Raw genomic sequence first — 18,478 nt, forward strand, 5'->3', positions numbered from 1 at the left:
GTTCTTTTATTGATGGTTGTAATACGACTGTCATCTTTAAACTAACTTAACTAATACCGTCTGTATTTTTATCTTAGTTTGTGTATTAGATAATAAACACTATAATCTTGATTTAGTTCCAGATCAGTTTATTTAATTTTTTTCTTTTTGTTTGAATATATTCCGCTTCTAAGGTTTGATTTACTTACTTCAATAATCTTTGCAATTCTCTTCTGAACTCTGCCTGATCTTCTGCTAGTTTAATCGTGTCCTGTTTTAACCGTTTCTATTCCACGCTGACAACGTCATAGCTTTCGATGTGCCTGATTTTTTTCTTTTATTTATGCATAAATAAATCGTTTAAAAAAAAAGATATTTGAGTTAGATCGATCTATGAACAAAATTTTCAAGAATAGTTGCTTTATTAGGAAGTATTTTATACATAAAATGCATCAAATCGTAACGATTTCGAAAATTTGTAGTTTTCTTTGTAAAAATTGTTTGCGAATACACCGTATGTCAAAATTAATTTCAGGTGGTATTTTCTGTTTATGGCAAAAAATCAAATAATTCAAACAGAAGTCAGAAAAGAGCTCGAAGACGTTCTTCAAGGACGTTCGGCATCGATGGAAGATATAAATCAACTACCACTCTTTGAAGCATCAGTTTTAGAAACAATGAGAATCAGACCTGTAGTTCCGATAGGCATACCACATGGTTCCGTAGAAGATATGGAAATTGAAGGTTATAGGATTCCAAAAGGAACTATGATCGTTATGCTACAGTGGGCATTACACATGGACGAGAATGTTTGGGAAAACCCGGACGAGTTTAATCCACGCAGGTTTATTAATCCGGAGGGAAAGGTTGAAAAGTCAGAATATTTTGTACCGTTTCAAGTAGGTAAGTAATCTTAAAGTTATCTGGTATCTATAATAGTTTCAATATATGTACAGTACTAGTCCATTTCATCCCCTCGTATCTTTTGAACGGTTATGCTTATAATATAGTGAAATTTCGAGGGAGGTAATAAACAGACGTAGGCTTCTTAACTAATCATAACAAGTGACGTAAAAGTGACAGATGACGTTACAGCGCCACTGTGACAGATAATTTTAAGTAGGACCTTATGGCAAGTGATACCTCATTTGAAAGGTATTAAAAATACCTATTCAGCCATACTATGTTATTTTTCTTTAAATAATTATTTTATTTTAATTTATTTCGATTTTATTCATTTATTAACGTGACTCTTTCATTTTATTATGTTATTCTAAAAACAGTTGACGCTCAACTCTTCGATCTTGACTTTTGTCATGTCACTTCAATTCTGAAAATAGGGAAGTTATCAATCATCTATAAAAAAATCAATCATCTATGATTCAATTTAAAATTTATTTATGTTGGTAAATATTTCTTAGGTTTTTTGTCCTTATTAATTGTTTCTTGTCCAACTTTTGCTGATACATACCCTAACCACATGGATGAAGCTTTGAATTTACTGTTGATTATGAACAAGCTTTAGCTTCTTACCATGATCTTTAACCTCTAGTAACTGATTATTCAAAATCTGACACTAAATTTAAAATCTTGACTTCTCGGTTAAATCAATTGTCTGATCGAATCTCCCGTCTGCAGCCAACAACTGCATCTTCTTTGGATATCTTTCTTTAATTGCTTTGTTAAGTTTTTATATTTCCAAAAACCCAACTAGAGTAGAGACTGAAGTGGGCATAGAAATTTTATGTTTGACGGCATAGAACATAATTGGATCTGAATAAAGCGTCATCACTCGCGTGTTATATTTTATCTAACATATGGGTATAGCTCAAATAAATGAGTCATTAGTACTTATTTGTTAAGTTTATGGCCTATTAACTCACAAAAACCGATAAACTTTAATATTTTTTAAAACAAAACTGCAAAAAAACTACTAGGTAAACTAAAAAAAATATACACATTACCCTAGAACAAAACAAATAAGGGGATTTATTCCAAAAAAAATGTGCGCATTACGCACAAAATTAGATTTCTTCCTCTTCTAGGCAGTGGTGGCAAGTAAAATTTGTTAAACCAGTGTGCTCTTAACAAGCGTGCTCCAGTGTGCTCTTTACGGCAACTTACAGTTAGTGCAATAATGTTGGGTAAACCTGTTCTTTCTTACAGGGCAAAAAGAACATCTTGGTTTTATAGTTGGAGTTGCCCCTTGAGAAACTGATGTCTTTTCTCCGGTTATATTTTGCATCCTGAGTCTCAACTGAAAAGAAAGATTTGGGATACTGGAACGTCCTTGAAGATGGGACATTAAAAGTTACTTGCCAAGCTCCGCAATGTAGCTTCTTCAAGATGTTATAATATTAGTGTTATTGTTGTAAATTATTTGGCTGTTTATAGTTGAAATATTTAGTAGGCTGCAAAAAACAGTAAACGGTCAGCGATTGCTAAATCGAGTCACCGAGTATTCTGCCATCATTGTATCAACAACATCCACTCCGCCTTTTATTAGGTTATAATAAGTAATCCTTGGCTTCATGGTATGCTCTTTGGTGTTTTCATCAATGAAACCATCGCTGTGTAGTGTTGAAAGTAGTAGTACATTCTTATTTTTTTTGGCACATATGATACAAGTACACACTTGTTTCCATCGTCACCATATGCAAACATGCTACTACATAAAGGTCTTCCTTTTACGTTTGTCAACTCAGGGGGAATTTGTTGTTTGTTTTTACGCAAAGTACCTATAGTTGTCAAGCAATCATCGTTCAATAAAGAGTTGACTAAGGCTACAGAGGAAAAGTAATTATCCGTAGTTACATTTCGACCGGTTCCACTTCTGGGTCGTATAAGTCTTTTTACTACACTAGATGCATCGTTGGGTAGTTGATATGGTCCTTCAGATTGTTTGACGGGGTAGATTTCGAGATTTTGTGTGAAAAATGTTCTAGCGTCCACCAAGGCATAAATCTGGATTCCGTATTAAATTTCGCTGGCTTATTGGCTATATACTGCCAAAATTTGCATCTACCACGGACCGCTTCCAACATTTCATTTATGGTCACATTGAATCCAGGAGTATATGCAGATAAACAGTTAGTGACAAACATTTCATATATTTCTCGAATGGGTAAAAGATTATCAACTGGCCAAATTTTCTTGTATCTTAGTGACGTCGTCAAATCTTACAGCTTGAATTATTTGATGAAATCTTTTGTTGGACGTAGTAGCTGCAAAAATATCTGGAGCTGTGCCATATAATTTCCAGAGTTCATCATTATTTAAATGTTGCGCTCTCTTTATCCCAGCAAGGAACAAAAGTCCGATAAATGCTTACATTTCCTCTTAGTCAACAGCAGGACAATCCTTAGGGAGAGTATAAAACACTCTCATCATATCCAGTTTTTGATTTGTATATTTTACTATATTATTGATCATAGCATCCGAGAAGAACAATTTCCAGCATTCTAATATTGTTTTGGCGCCTTTTGCTTTTACCCCAGGTAAGTTCGTAACAATATTACAAGCTTTGGTCTTACCTTTGGGAGTGTGTTTCTTATGTTTCCACCATGGTGTTTTATGTTTGCCATAAAATCTTGGATAACCATCATCTTGGCCGCTTTCTTCCATGGCATCTTCAGGATGACTGGGTAGATCTTCAGAATTACTGGATGGTGTGGACTGCTCAGAATCTGTATTGTGGATACTGTGTTCAGAACGAACATCACTTAAGTCCTTATCAGAATCTAGTGGTTCCACATCGCTATCTATCTCTTCATACCATTTTAGTAACTGGTTTTCCATTTTCTTGTCCATATTTACCTGCAATAAACCAAAATAGCGCTTATAATAACGGATGTTCAACAATCTATAGGTATTTTACTAAAAATCTTACCTTTTATGACAATATTATAACTTTTCTTAAGTGATCTCTCTAAAAATCAACACTCGCATAGTTAGATTTTTTCTAAAGCTCCGACGAACGCGATCGCTCGCGTGTTAGATTTGAACTAACAACTGCTGTCGGCCATAAGATAATAAATTGATATAAGGTTCAATGCTTGAATAAATGAACTTTGATCAAATAAAAGGCAAATATCAAGCACAGTTTTATTATTTAAATCTTGCCCAAGTACTTTCGCTTACTAGAGCATCTTCAGGAGCAGTTCGTCAATTTTGGCCTATCCAACAATTATAGAATGCCATAAACATAAAATTGTACATCACACTACACTACACAAGGACAAACACAAAAAATTTTAAAATAGGCGAAGCTACATTATGGTCGGCATCAGAAGAGAGAATCTGGAGAGAATTTTAAATAATTTTAAAGTGTTTGCCCTTGTGTAGTGTAGTGTGATTAAAATTTTATGTTTATGATATTCTATAATTGTTGGATAGCCCAAATTTGACGAAATGCCCCTGACGATGCTACAGAAAGCGAAAGTACTTGGATAAGATTTAATTAATAAAACTGTGCTCGATATCTGCCTTTTATTTGATTAAAGTTTATAAGATAATAGATACTCCCACCATTATTTAACATAGTCTTATACGAGTCTTCATAGGAGTATTCCTTCCGGGTTGCAGAACCCAAAAGAAGCAATATTTCGGAAATTATGGCGAAATATTTAAAAATGTTAGATTTTTTCTAACGGTGCGAGTGATGGAGGGTTAAGTGAAAATTAATATTGTAACGTTATAACGTTTTATAAAACAAAACATTTTACTAAAGGTCCAGGTTTTATTTTTGTATTATAAAGATCCCTCTTTTCTAGGTAAACGGATGTGTGTCGGTGAAGAATTGGCACGAATGTTTTTATTTTTATTTACCTCGACAATACTCCAAAAGTTTTCATTTAGCTTAAGAAACGAAAACTTCGATACATGGGGAGAATGCGGCATCACACTTACACCTCACGATTATAAATTGATTGTAGAAAAAATTAAATAATTAATAAAGCTTTTTTTTCTTTTTTAAAGATTTTTTTATTTTCCTTTAAACTTAGCGGAATGGACATTTAAAGTCTTCGATCTTTGAAAAAAGTATTCAAGTAGTTCAAAACTTTTTTTTATATTGTTTCAAGATTAAAATGAGTAGGAATACTCAATTATTACTAGAAACTATTACTCATTAAATGTCATTATTCGACGTTTTGAAATGAAAAAGGGAGTCTAAGAACGAAAAAAAAACTATAACTAAATTAAAAAACTGATTTATTTAAATTAAATTCGTTAAAATTATTAAATAACAAATTATACTTAACATAAGTCTTCAAAGTGTACGTAAGCATGAACACTAAAGTATTTATAAAACATCTTAATAGCTAATACGTTGAAATATCAACTTCTACAATTGAACAAGGTAATACGAATCCTGGAATTTTGAAAATAAAATTCACTGGTATGCAAAAATATTTATAAAATAAAAAAGAAAAGTCATTTTATAGTAACATACTTCAATAATTATGATTTTCTTATTAAAAATACATGAGTTGGCAATATTACCCTAATATCACTACTGCTTTCAATACAAAAGGATTTAAATATAAGGAACACCTTAAGGTATTATTAAAAACGTCTGCATTTAACTACACGTATGAAAGACATTGGAAGAAATTTTGTCTTAAATGAATCACATCAAAAATTGAAATAATTTAATCAAATAAACAAAACTAACCTAAAAATATTTACGTAATCAGTAAATGTCACTCTGGTTTTAGACACAAAAACAAACAAACAATATATTGTTGGAGCATATTGAAAAGAAATTGCTAGAAATTTTGCCTTAAATGATTTTTTTTAATGACGTCAATTCAGTTATTTAACCAAAACTAACCTAAAAATAATTACATAATCATAAATGTCATTATGGTTTCAGTTAGAAATAGGTAAAACAAAACCACGAATATATTACTAGTTTGTTGTGTATCACGCAGACATTTTTAAAGTTGCATCAGAAATTTAACATATTGCCACAAAATATCATCAAGCACAACACAGGTAACATGTTCTATGTAAGTTCCAGTCGAATTATTTTGGTTAACAACCACAAAAACATAATAAAAAATAAAAATGGTCGCATAATGGTAAACAATGAAGTAACTATGCACCGATATCGGAATATTACAATGAGATGATATGCCTGACTAGTTAATATACTTAATACTATGTGATAATTGAACACTTTTGCACAGCCGATCCTAATCGGAGATCTATCATTCTTATTCTGTTTTATAACCGAGTTATATTTACAACAAAATACCGCGACAAATAAACGCCACATTTTTATTACTAGAAAAAAGTTTATGGCTATGAATGATGTATAAATCATAGACATTTTTATTATATGTCTATGGTATAAACGTAGACATTTGTATTCTATGTCTTTGGGTATAAACATAGACAAATTGTGTATAAATAGATACCTAACCTCAAGAATCTTTAAACTTTGTTGTTATTTTCTTATTACTAGTCAATGTATTAAATAAAAGGTTTTTATTAAAAGAACAGAATATTACTCAGTCTTGAGTATAGTAGTAGTGAGTTACAAAAATTATAATGGTACTTTAATTTTATCACAGGTTTTAAAACTTTTACTAAACTATATTTTGGACTTTGATTTTTATGTCTTCTATTATTAGGTCGGCTAATAATAGAAGACTAGGTTTTATATTCAATCAGACTCAAAAGCATAATCAGACATGAAAGAAAGAGACAAGAAGAAAAAAATAATGATCATTAGTAAGAACACCAACATAAACGCCCAAATTACAATAGGCGATACACCGTTAGGAAGAGTGGAAAAAATATGCTATTTGGGCTACAATATTAAGGATACTTGGGATCACAGCTATGAAATAAAAACTCGTATTGAAAAAGCCAGAAGCTCTTTCAACAGTCTTAGGCAGATTCTCTGCAACTATCTTTAAGTATCAATATACGCATAATAATTCTTAGATGTTACGTCTTTAGTGACCTCCTCTATGGAATAGAAAGCTGGAGCCTTACAGAAGATGCCATTAAACGATTAGACATATTCTCCAGAGGCTAAGAAAAGACAAAAAAAATTATTAACACCATAAAAAAACAGAAAATTGGGTTACTTCGGATACATCATGCATAATGATAAATACCGACTTCTACAGTTGATTCTACAAGGCGAAATTGAGGGTAAGAGAGGCCCTGGACGTAGACGTATATCCTGGCTGGCCAATCTTAGGAAGTGGACTGATGTAATGTCAACTGATCTATTTCGAGCTGCTGTGAATAGAATAAGATGGGTCAATATGGTCGCCAACATCTCTAGAAGATAGGCACGTTTAGAAGAAGAATCAGAAACAGAGATGTTTGGAGACAAACAATACATGACATTACAATGAATACACTTTCTCTGGAGGATCAGGACTGAAGAGAGAGAGATTTCTTTTATTAATACTCAACTTGAAATTCCTAGAGATATGTTGATATTATTGTGACCTTGGTTGTCGTGGTGGACGGGTTAATCAGCTTTAGTTATGATATGAAGTTTGTTTTGAGCCTATAAAGTGACTCCAAAAACGTATGATACCCATGCATTACACCTGTACAAGTTGGTAATGGGTTTCAGAAATTTAGGATGGATATCATGAATGAATGACTGATATAACAGACGGCTTCTAAAAAAATTAGCTCAGGAACTACCGAAAGAAGTTTAGCAAGGTAGCATTAGCGACGCAACGAGCAAAAGATTATATATAGGTGTTCTTGCAACAATAGTTCAATTTGACCAAAAAATTGAGAGACAAGACTTAAAAAGCAAAAGAAGATTACAATGTAAAGAAGTATTTTTGGTAAGATATGTATAAAGCAACTGAAAAACAAATATCAAGAGGATAAGCTAACTTTTATTTAATATATACAAATAAAGAGCAAATAAACTAATTAAAGAATTAGCTGAATAAAGAAATTATTGAAAAATGCAATAATAAAGTTTTTTATTACTATTTTTAAAACAGTTGACGTTTTCCGTAATATTTTGAAATCCAATAAATACAAAATTGAGATAACACCGAATTAAGTTCCAAAACTATTGTACGTTATGAAAATGTAGTAAAAAATTCAATACATGCATTGTTATGGATTTGTTTTAAAGAAATAATCGTGTTCATAATGAGAACTATAAAAAGTTGTGTTTTGTCATTGGAGATTTTTTGAGTTTAGGTATTAATACTACACACGAATTAGTTTAACTTAGGTAAACGTTATTTGTCGTGGTATCTTTAGTAAGTACCGCGCCCAATCGCTCTGCTCAAAACACAAAACAAGGAAAATCTTGTACTTATAACACTCCGTCTCTTCGGAATTAGGAAACAATTTAACACCGTGCCCTGAGAACGACTTGGACATCTCGTAGACGCTTGGTAAAACCCAAACACCATTTTGTACTTTTGTTAATTTAGCAGCTGCTTCAGTTAAGCCTAATGGCTACCAGCGGGCCTAATGTTGGGCTCTTCGTTATCCCAAGCCATCGGCCTTGGTGTGAGCTTAACTTTAAAGGCATTGGGGCTGATGGTTACACCCGCAATACCTTTAAGACTTGGTAACGTTTCTCCCTCTGGTACGGAAATGTCAAAGCTGTGAAGAAGCGAGGAAAAGAAGAGGAAGAGTTCCATTCTTGCCAGGATCTCACCAAGGCACATTCTTCTTCCGACTCCGAAGGGAAGAAAGAATTCTGGCTTATGGACTTTGCCTTCAGAGTTTATGAATCTGGAAGGATTGAATTTTTCTGGCTCTTCCCACAGTGAGGGATCCATGTGGACGGCATGGAGAAGCGGTACTATTTGCGCATGTGGGGGAAGATGGAAACCGTTAAGTTTGGTGTCTCTGTAACAAAAAAGGTATAATTAATAACTTTGTATTAAAGATAGATGATAATTTTAAAAGCAAATATTCAAAATATGGATGAAAACATTATTACAACTTTCAATATATGTTGTAATATATGATTTGTTAAAAGAAAATAATGTGGTACTAACAACTTCCATGTCGTGCTTTGCTTCTAATTTATTGTAGACATGTGATGGCTCGGTTATTTCCCCACGAACTTTACATAATGCTAAATTGACAAAATTTATGGACCAGACAAGTTGGTCCAAACCACACTTAGTCGATTTTTAATTCCACTTACATAAGTTTCTTCGAGAGTGCGTATATTGAACTTATTACATAAACCCCTGAAGTTATTGTCTTAAACCATTTCAGCAGTATTTTGCGTGTCGTTACGAAATTCCTTAAGAAATCGTCTGTGAATGACCAAAGTTCATTGACCGAAAAATATAAATTATTTTTAGGCTGTTGACTTTCACTTTTTTGCAGAGACGAATTTTAAACACAGTTCCAAATTCGGTACGTATCGTATCGACGCTTCGGAATGCATCTAACTGTTTATAGTGCCGTATGACACTCAAAAATGGTTTATTAGGCACCACCGCATGAATAATAAAACTATATTTTGAAGGATTACTTAAGCGAAGTTTTTGGTACCACAACAAACAGCGTTCAGTTATAATAAATATCATTTTTGTACAGCTATAAAAAATATATACATTTTACTTCTTTAATTTAAAGTTTAAATATATATTGACTATGATCTAGAAATTATCAGACAATTAGAAGATCAAGAATCAGCTGTAGTTGGTAAGATCTTGTTGTTTATCAAGGTAAACGAATTTAGCAGGTATTTCTTGTTTATCGACTTCCTAATTTTTATGGAATTCGATCAAATAGCCTTCTTTGAGATTTCTATAAGATGTTATTTTTTATATTTACTCTTTCGGGGTTTTCTTTGGCCTTTCTTATATCCTGAGTCTTGACGGTAACTATTCCATGATTTGCCAGCTTTGTGTTGTCCCTTTTTTATTTCTACGTAACCGCATTAGTTTTTTTTATATATATTTTTCATTTTTTCGTATTTGATTCACATTTTTTTATTTCGTTTAATTTCTGCAAAATATTTCTAACGATCTTTAAAAAACATCGATTTCTGTTGCTTCAATATTTGCCTTATTGTTTTGTTACACACCAAATTACCGTGCACGAGACTGTATCGTGTACCTGCTTTTCATAACTGATTCACATATGTTGAATTTCCAAAAACTTAAATTAAAGCATAAAAAAGTATATCAAATTTATTTTTATTTCATCTTAAAAATTTGTTATTAGAAGTTACGTAAAGAATTGGTTTTGATAGTTCTGTTTTAAAATATAGTGCAGCGGCTGGTTGTTCTGATAAATAACTGTAATTAAAATATTTATTTTTCATTTAGGTGTATATTGTTAATGCCATAAGTATTATATGTGCTAAAATTAATTATATTTTATTTATATTTTACCTAATGTATTATAGGTTTTTTATTTACTCTTGTTACTATTAAAACTAATGATATTAAAAATCACAAAACTGCAAGTACAATGTCAAAAATGCCAATACATGGGAATTGAAATAAGTAGAAACTGGGAATATAAGGAAGAAAGAGCAAACATATAACAAAATGGAAAACCATTTTACTTACAAAGTCATCTCAACTTTAGTTTTATTATACGATAAATATGAAATAATAATATTTGAATTCGTAAACTGATTAAAACATGACTAATCAACTTAACTTTTTAATTTTTAAACAACCTTTCAGATCATACCTTATCGATAAATTTTTACTACCTATTCAGTTATCATTCCAAAACAATTATTAAGATATTATCTAACAGGTGAATGAACTAATAATAGATAACTTTACAAAATCGTCGTAATTTAAAAATCGTTAGAATTAAAATTAGCATGTACTATTTAAAATAAATACATAATGATGAAGTTTAATAATTAAAAAAACAAACAAGGTGTCGTTACCTAAACGGAGATTGCAATTTAAAAGCAAATACGTTTCATTTTAGTTATTCATAATTTATTTGGTTAGATGTTTCACTTAACAGAAAGGAAATATTGATCCGATGTTAAAAAAATGTTAAGGTTAAAGGAAAACTATTACTGCAACGAAAAAAATGGGATAATTCCAAAAGAATTCAACTTGACATCAATAAAGTGAATAGGAGAATTGTTGCTGCTTATTGACGTCTTATAAAATGTTTTCCTTAAAATACAAATGTTTTAACGTAAGAATCAGTAAAATAAATGAATGAGCAAAGCAATTGATAGAATTTGTCATGGGGCAACAACGAGCAATTATATCTTTATAAAAGTTAACTTCTTTAATCTTTATAAGAAAAAAATATATACTTGGAAATTCCCACACGAATCCGCAGGCATATAGATACAAGTAGTAAGAAATTTAATAGATTATATTGATTATAAATAAAAGCTATGAGACTTTAGTGAAAGCTTATCCAGCAGTAGACATGAAATCAGACCAGAACCCCTTTACATGTAAATTAAGAAACAACTTATAAAACCAAACGAAAACAGTTTAATGAAAATGTGAAATATGTGACATCTCGGTTTAGGAGATATAGTACTCTCAAAAATGTATTTTGGAAACGAGTTCGAAAAAGAATTATTTTTCAACGCCCTGATAACTTTCACTTGGTCTTCCGACTTCGGATGACGAGCGAAATAAATAGCTTGCAGAGGCCATAAATAACTGGCTAACTCATATTTGCTAACTTATGAATACATATCAGCTCAACCAAATATAACCATATTATTATTATGATATTATCAGTATTAACAAATGTTATTTGAGCTACTCACTAAAAACATTTTTCAAAATCAACCATACCAAAATGCGAAACAAATATAAAAGTATTACTAAAACTCATTATTTGCTATGAAGATTCTGTTTCAATGATGTAGACCTCAAATTCCCTGTATGTTTATAGATAAACAAAAAGTCATTTAATAGAATCAAACACGACATGTTAATGGACTGCTTCATAGAGACTTAAGCCTTAGACTCTGTAGTAGAAAACTTAAAGCAGTCAAGGATATTTTGCATGACAGCAAAACATTAAATTGGAGGTGGAAACACACTGTTTAGACTACCAAGTGACTCGAAAAAATATGGTACCTATTCTCTAGCCTTGCACAAACTGGTCAAGAATTCTGGACTAGGTATCATGAATAAGTGAAAAATGAAACCTAATTGGCTGCACTACAACCGGCTATAAGTATCTTATTGGGTAGTTTAAGCAATATTTTGGGTGAAGTATTAGGTTTCAGAAAGCTGTGTTTACAATGTGTGCCGCATTCGCTAACAATGGAACATAAACATATTTGAATGCGACTTTCTCAAACACATTTAGAGTATTTTCGAAATGATGAAGTGGAGCTTGTGGATTCATTCGTTAGTATAGATGAGACTGAGGTCTATAACCATAATCCTGAATCAAAACAAGAGGCTTAATGGTGGTTTGATCCTGGTTTTTCGGCTCCCAAACCAGTTCGTGTCCATAAATTGCCCAATAAGGTTTTAGGTTTTTTGGGACGCGAAAAAAATTTTGTTTGTGAGTTACTTGCAGACTGGTAAAACAATCAATTTTGAATATTATTGTAACCTTCAGAGAGCAGGTGCAGAAAAAAATTTGTGAAAAAACATACAGTTTGGAGAAGAAAAAAATACTTTTTCTCAGGACAAATCACCGTGTCAAATGAGCATTTTGGCAATGACTAAGATCCATTAATTAAAGTTTAAATTGTTAGAACAACCACCGTATTTTACTTTTACCGTTGGTATTTACCATACCATCAGAAGGCGTTTTTTATCAAATGAGGTCATAACAGGTGTGAAAGCATATTTTGCAACCCTTCCAGATTCTCTTTTCAAGAATGTAATTTATAAATTGCAATGTCGTTCTGACAGGTAGACTATACTGAATAATAAAGTGTATTTTAAACCATAAAAATGTGTTTTACTTATCGGACTGCAAAATTTAGTGAACAGCCTATTAGCCAACGTAAAAATATCAGTTAAAACAGATCAGTTAAAATTCGAGTTCTATCCTTAAAATCTATAACATGTTCCAATATTTTATGTATAGAACTAGCAATATATTAGAAAACTAAAATAAACCTACCTGACTGGAGCATGCGTAGTACCCATAGGAACAATGCTGGAAATCCTCAGGACTTCGTAAATGGTGGATTCTGTGACAGGCAAATACGTCAAATCTTCTAACTTTGGCAACCTCTGGCGACCAATAACTTGATCTAATTCTTCTTGAACTGCCAACATTTTATCGGGGTTGTGTAACATGAACAGAACAGCCCATTGAAGTGAACTTTTGATAGTTTCCATACCAGCGGAAAACAAGTCACCCATGATCTGTTGCATTTGACGGTCTGCAAGAAAAAAACATTATTGATATAAATATATGACATATAGGTATATTTTTCCAATAGTCTTCTCATAAATCAAATATTGTAAACTGGTGAAAATCAGCATAAACCATATCCAAAAAAGGCAATATATTCATAAAGGCAATATATTCATAAAGGCAATATATTCATAAAGGCAATATATTCATATTCAGATACAACGACATTCTTCCTATACATTTAGTGAATGTTGTTTAACAAAACTGTTTTTTAAACAAAACTTTAGAGAAAGAGAAAAGCAAATTTTCGAATTCAAAATATCGACGAAAACGGAGATAAAAACAATGAATTGAAGAATGTAAGAGAAAGAGAAAGGAAAATGTTAAAATATGAAACAGTTTTAAAACAGAGACTAAAGGAATGAATTTAAAAATAAACAAGAAGATAAATATAAGAAAAAACTTTTGTATCATACCTTACAACTAAATAAATTTATATTTACCATGATCTTTCCCTTCGAACAAATGATGGCCGGTACCCTCTTCATCAGCTTTCTGAATTTCGTAAAGATAAGTATCGAGAAGGTCCCTCATATGACTAGGATCGAAGGTTTTTCTGTGGTCGTCAATAGTTTCTTGCAAAAAACGTGCCATTTCTTCACGGTTCTGAAATAAATACAAAAAATACATATTACGTGAATGAGGACATTTTTAAATAATGGCGAAAGTCGCTAGGTGCATTCACCAAAATTTTAAATTTGTTAAAAACTAATATTGAATCTGAATTTGCATTCTATGATAAAAATATATATCTTACCCTGGCAATTTTTTGTCTGGTAAGGGTATATCCGGGCAAATATCTGAGAATTGGTATAAAAATAGCTGCTTCCAACGAGCCAAACAGTCGGAATCCTTCATCAATGAGATTCATAAATCTAATGAACCTGCCGTCGTTATGGGAGAACCTCACTGACATCAAAACATCACAGATAACATTGGAAATCGACACGGCGAAGACTGGATTCAAATCCACAGATTGGCCTTCGCGATCTTTGAGAACAAAGAGGAAATCTTCAACTTCCGACATGATGCGATTTTCCATTTGAGTTTTCCTCGAAGATAAATAGGACATGCCGAAATGACGAAGACCGTCATGGAGGAATCTGCGCTGGTCTTTCCACAGCTTCCCTGCTATGTTTATTACTCCTGAAATAAACAAAATCATAGATATTTAATAAGTCTTCCAGTAGAGTGTCTTTTATAGTTAAAAAATATTTAAATTGTTAAATCTGAATTAAATCTATTTGTTGCTGTGATTGCGAACAAAGTTTGTGTAACCGTTGTATAGCTATTTAAATACACGGCAGAACAGCCAGCAGCAAAAAAACTTCAAACGTTGGCCAAGGTCATTGCGAAACAATATTGCATTACTGCCAACCGTACAAAATAGAACAATACACGCGATCTAAACAATAAAAAATTTAATTAACTGTATACATTATAACTACAAGAATAATACCACAGTAACAATTAAATTTAATACTAAATCTATTTATATTTAATAATGTATATTTTAAAATGAAAGTATTTATTAATTTCTATTGATAGTGAACAAATTGTATATTAAAAAAAGAACATAAGAATCGAAGAAGAAAATTGAAAATTTGAATGTAAACTATTATTTTGTTATACTCGGTATACAAATACGGTCAACTTTTTGATAGAAAAGTTTTTGTTGATGTTTTTTAGCTACAAGAGAAAAGACAACGATATAATAATAGCCTATTTTAGCTTTATCGAATTTATTTTGGATTAGCTCGTTTTTATATTATCAAATCTACAACTGTTTTTGGACACGAAAAGCCATGGAAATTAAGGGCTAAGAGAAGCCCATGTATCTAGAAATATATTAACCATCGTGACCATTTAATTATATAAAAAAGAAAGAATTACAAACTCTTGAGAAAAAATAAGAAGATAGTTGTAAAATAATCAACTTAACAGACCAAACATGTTCTTTATTTAATTCTAGTTATAATTTTAACTAAACTTATTGCACAAGGTAAATGCTTGTAAGATAATGAAATTGTGTTTATGACATTAAAAGAAAACAATAAATAAAAATGGAGATAGTTTTGGTCAAAAATGACAAAAACAGAATAGTTTAAATAAAAAATTGTAGCAAGCCAAAAATATGAAACGTCGGTAAAACACGAAAAAAGTATCTAGAGCTCATAGATAGGGTTCTTCTCAAATTTGAAGGTCAAACGATAAACCCAGACAAAAACATGAAAAAACAATTGGTATCTACTTATTTCTGATATAAAAACAAATTTTTGTGAATATTAATAAGGTAAAGCATGAAGATTAATAATTTATAGACAAAATATCTTTTAAACAAAAAAAAACATTTCACATGAAAAATGAGAACTCTAAAATATTCAAATACTTAATAATCTTGAGTTAACTGTATAAAAGGGAAAACCGGTTAAAATCCACAACATATTTATTTAACAACAAAATTGTGTACATACTTCTATGAGAAAAAGAGTTGACGTTATCTGAAGTAAATAAAGAAATAGACCACTGTCTTTTTAATCAGAAAAAAACATCGCAAACCAATCGCATGCCAATCTTCAATTTTTTTCCACCGTGACATAATCAGTGTTGGCGATGGAACACATAAAGATTCTGCAATCAACAACAATAACGATTAAAATTATCTGCTTCAGTTTTTCTTCTTTTTTAATGATTTTAAAGTGGGTTAAAGCCGATAGGATATCAAAGCTGAGATAACGAACCGACCACTTTTACTAAAGATGTGACCTGTGAAGGCCACTACAAAAGTGTGTCAATCATATACGAGATTTATTTTTAGACGGTAAGACAATCGAGTAAAAAATACACCACCGGATACACAAAGATTTGAAACAAATTATTCTTAACTTTTTTGTAAACAATTTAAAACAAATTAGAAAAGAGTGTAAGTAAGAAATCGCAGATACAATCGCAAGTCACGGAAAAAATTGCAAAGAAGTTGAAAATATAGTTAAATGTATTAAAATTATTTGGTGTATATTATACACCTAGTACTTTTCCTATTATTAAATTAAATTTAGAGGGTTAATTTAAGATATTAAAATAAATCTCACAAAATTATTAGTTGTAAATTTGCAATTTGTTCAATATTTATATTACTCAATTTAGTATGTGTAGCCGTTTAGTAATAGCTTCTTTAATGGGTCAATGTCACCATTTAATTTTTAAAAACCCACGAATATTCTTACATTTATTATAAGTGTCTGATGAATTAAAAACAAAATAAAAGCACAACATTTTTGGAGGTCATTTTCAAAAAAATTACAAATTTATATTTTTCGAGAAGATAAAAAATATATAGTATGTTAGACTTACCATAGCCTCCTAAAATATTGGTAAATTCATTGTGAGGTCGTCCAGTAAAATCATCTTTCCTGAACGCGTCCCGAATCATCTTGTAATCACTCAGAACCACTATTAACTGAGACCCAAGTCTAGTCGATATGAGCGATCCATATTTCTGAGTAAGATCTCTGTAGTGCAGGTGGAGATCTCCCTTTAAAAAAGGAAGAGATCCCAGGATGGGAAGTCCCCAAGGTCCTGGAGGCAGAGATAAAGCTTCCCTTAGCATCTGAAGGGCGCGAACTATTAACAGAACAGTGACGAACACAAGCAGAACATTTGTCGAGAATTCTTTGACCGCAAAATTCCAAAGCATCATCGTACTATACACAAACATTTTTTTAAAATTATTTTTTAAACTTTTTGAAAAAAATTAAAAGATTTACGCAAAATATCAAAAAGCAATGCACAGTGTCTACAAGAGCGTCATTGTAAGCAATGCTTTTATAGATCAGACTACAACTTACTTAAGTCGATGGATTGGGAGGGGTTAGCAAGGAGGAGCGATGATTCTTGGCCAATCGGACGGAAGACCTGCACCCCTTCTCCTCGTGAGCGGCAAGATGCACTTCATTCATTAATTTTTCAGTCGAGAAAGGAAGGTCGAAGAAGTATGTGTGTGTGCTTCGGATATTTTTCAAGTTGAATCGTACGATGATTCAGAGGAACAACAGTCCGATAAGGTTTCAAGATCAAGTTCATTGAATGACCGATTTTATTCAGTCAGCGCTATCGAATTGGGGCAGGCTTTATCTAATTCATATTTGATGTTACACACGGAATTAGGGCAATTTACTTTGCAGTGGACTATTGAACCCCGTTTCGTATTTGTGTGAGGCATTTTTGGGGGTAGGTTAGTGTTGGTTTATACATTTAACACAGTTCGCTATATTCGTTTGGTGTAAAGTACATTCTATCAGTACTACAGTTAATTATTAATATACGCATTTGGAAATATAAGAAAAAAGGTAGATATGTTGACTTTTTACGTTTGCTCAGTTTTCTCTGAAGATTTTATAAAAAAACAATTGTTCACAAAATTAATTTTTGTTTAACACTTCAAATATTTTGTGTTAACATGAGTTCTAGTTTACTGAAATTATTGATAATATCAATCATATTTTTTTATTGATACGTTTTATATAAATTATTTTTGAATCGTATTGTGAGTTATATATTTTATATGAATATTTTCCTATTTTTATACATGGTTTCACTTTTGTTGCCATCTATAGCTACATAATTAAAAGAGTATGGTTACAGATAATTATTTAAAAATATATTTGTTTCTATATTTGCGAACTGTGTTTTTGTATATTAAGATTCTGACCTGTTTCCAGGTATTACAATATTGAATACCAGCTGTGCCCTCGAACTCTTACTATAATGATTTATGTCCGAACTAAACAAACAAACAAACCTTTTAAATCCACTGAAAAAAAAAAAGATTATTATAAGGAATTATTGCTATAACCTTTACCTTCAGTTGCATCTTCTTAGACAATATTGTTAATTCAGATTCAAGTAACCGCTTTGTTAAAAGATTTTATTGATCGCAAACTAAAAAATAAATTTTTCCATAGATTTTTCGACATCGAAAGATGTTTTAAAAACGATATTTTAAAAACTTTTCTAAAATATATATATACAGGGTGTTTCTTTGAAAAAGTAACATACGTTAACTGTAAAAAGGGGACACTCCATCTCATATTTAATCGGTCTTACTTCATCAATAACAAAAGTACTGGGTGTTTTA

The 18,478-nt window shown here is 31.3% G+C and overlaps 2 protein-coding genes across 2 annotated transcripts in view; one reads left to right on the plus strand and one right to left on the minus strand.

Annotated features, from left to right (window-relative positions):
• Nucleotides 1-4,955, plus strand: part of phtm (cytochrome P450 enzyme phantom) — an 82,285-nt gene extending 77,330 nt beyond the window's left edge. The window contains exons 6-7 of the mRNA XM_072532203.1: nt 515-882; nt 4,752-4,955. Of these exons, the coding sequence (XP_072388304.1) occupies nt 515-882; nt 4,752-4,927 (544 nt within the window). The 3' untranslated portion in view covers nt 4,928-4,955. The remainder of the gene's footprint in view (nt 1-514; nt 883-4,751) is intronic.
• Nucleotides 4,956-5,173: 218 nt separating this feature from the next.
• Cyp18a1 (Cytochrome P450 18a1) lies at nt 5,174-17,156 on the minus strand. Its single transcript, XM_072532202.1, has 5 exons — nt 16,696-17,156; nt 14,099-14,487; nt 13,785-13,947; nt 13,042-13,306; nt 5,174-8,838 (listed from the first exon to the last, which is right to left on the minus strand). Exons 1-5 carry the CDS (start codon nt 17,057-17,059, stop codon nt 8,433-8,435), a joined length of 1,587 nt encoding a protein of 528 aa, XP_072388303.1. The 5' UTR covers nt 17,060-17,156; the 3' UTR covers nt 5,174-8,432.
• Between the last annotated feature and the right edge of the window lie 1,322 nt (nt 17,157-18,478).

This window comes from Diabrotica undecimpunctata, chromosome 5 (genome assembly GCF_040954645.1).
Source record: "Diabrotica undecimpunctata isolate CICGRU chromosome 5, icDiaUnde3, whole genome shotgun sequence".
In the NCBI taxonomy this organism is placed as follows: Eukaryota; Metazoa; Arthropoda; class Insecta; order Coleoptera; family Chrysomelidae; genus Diabrotica; species Diabrotica undecimpunctata.

What these genes read in the sequence shown, in the direction of transcription:
- Cyp18a1 (XM_072532202.1), bottom strand. Translation starts at nt 17,059, where the DNA reads ATGTTTGTGTATAGTACGATGATGCTTTGGAATTTTGCGGTCAAAGAA. An exon ending in CAATATTTTAGGAGGCTATG is followed by an intron (nt 14,488 to 16,695) that starts GTAAGTCTAACA and finishes TGTTTATTTCAG; the next exon opens with GAGTAATAAACATAGCAGGG. An exon ending in GTTCGAAGGGAAAGATCATG is followed by an intron (nt 13,307 to 13,784) that starts GTAAATATAAAT and finishes TTTTTCTTGCAG; the next exon opens with ACCGTCAAATGCAACAGATC.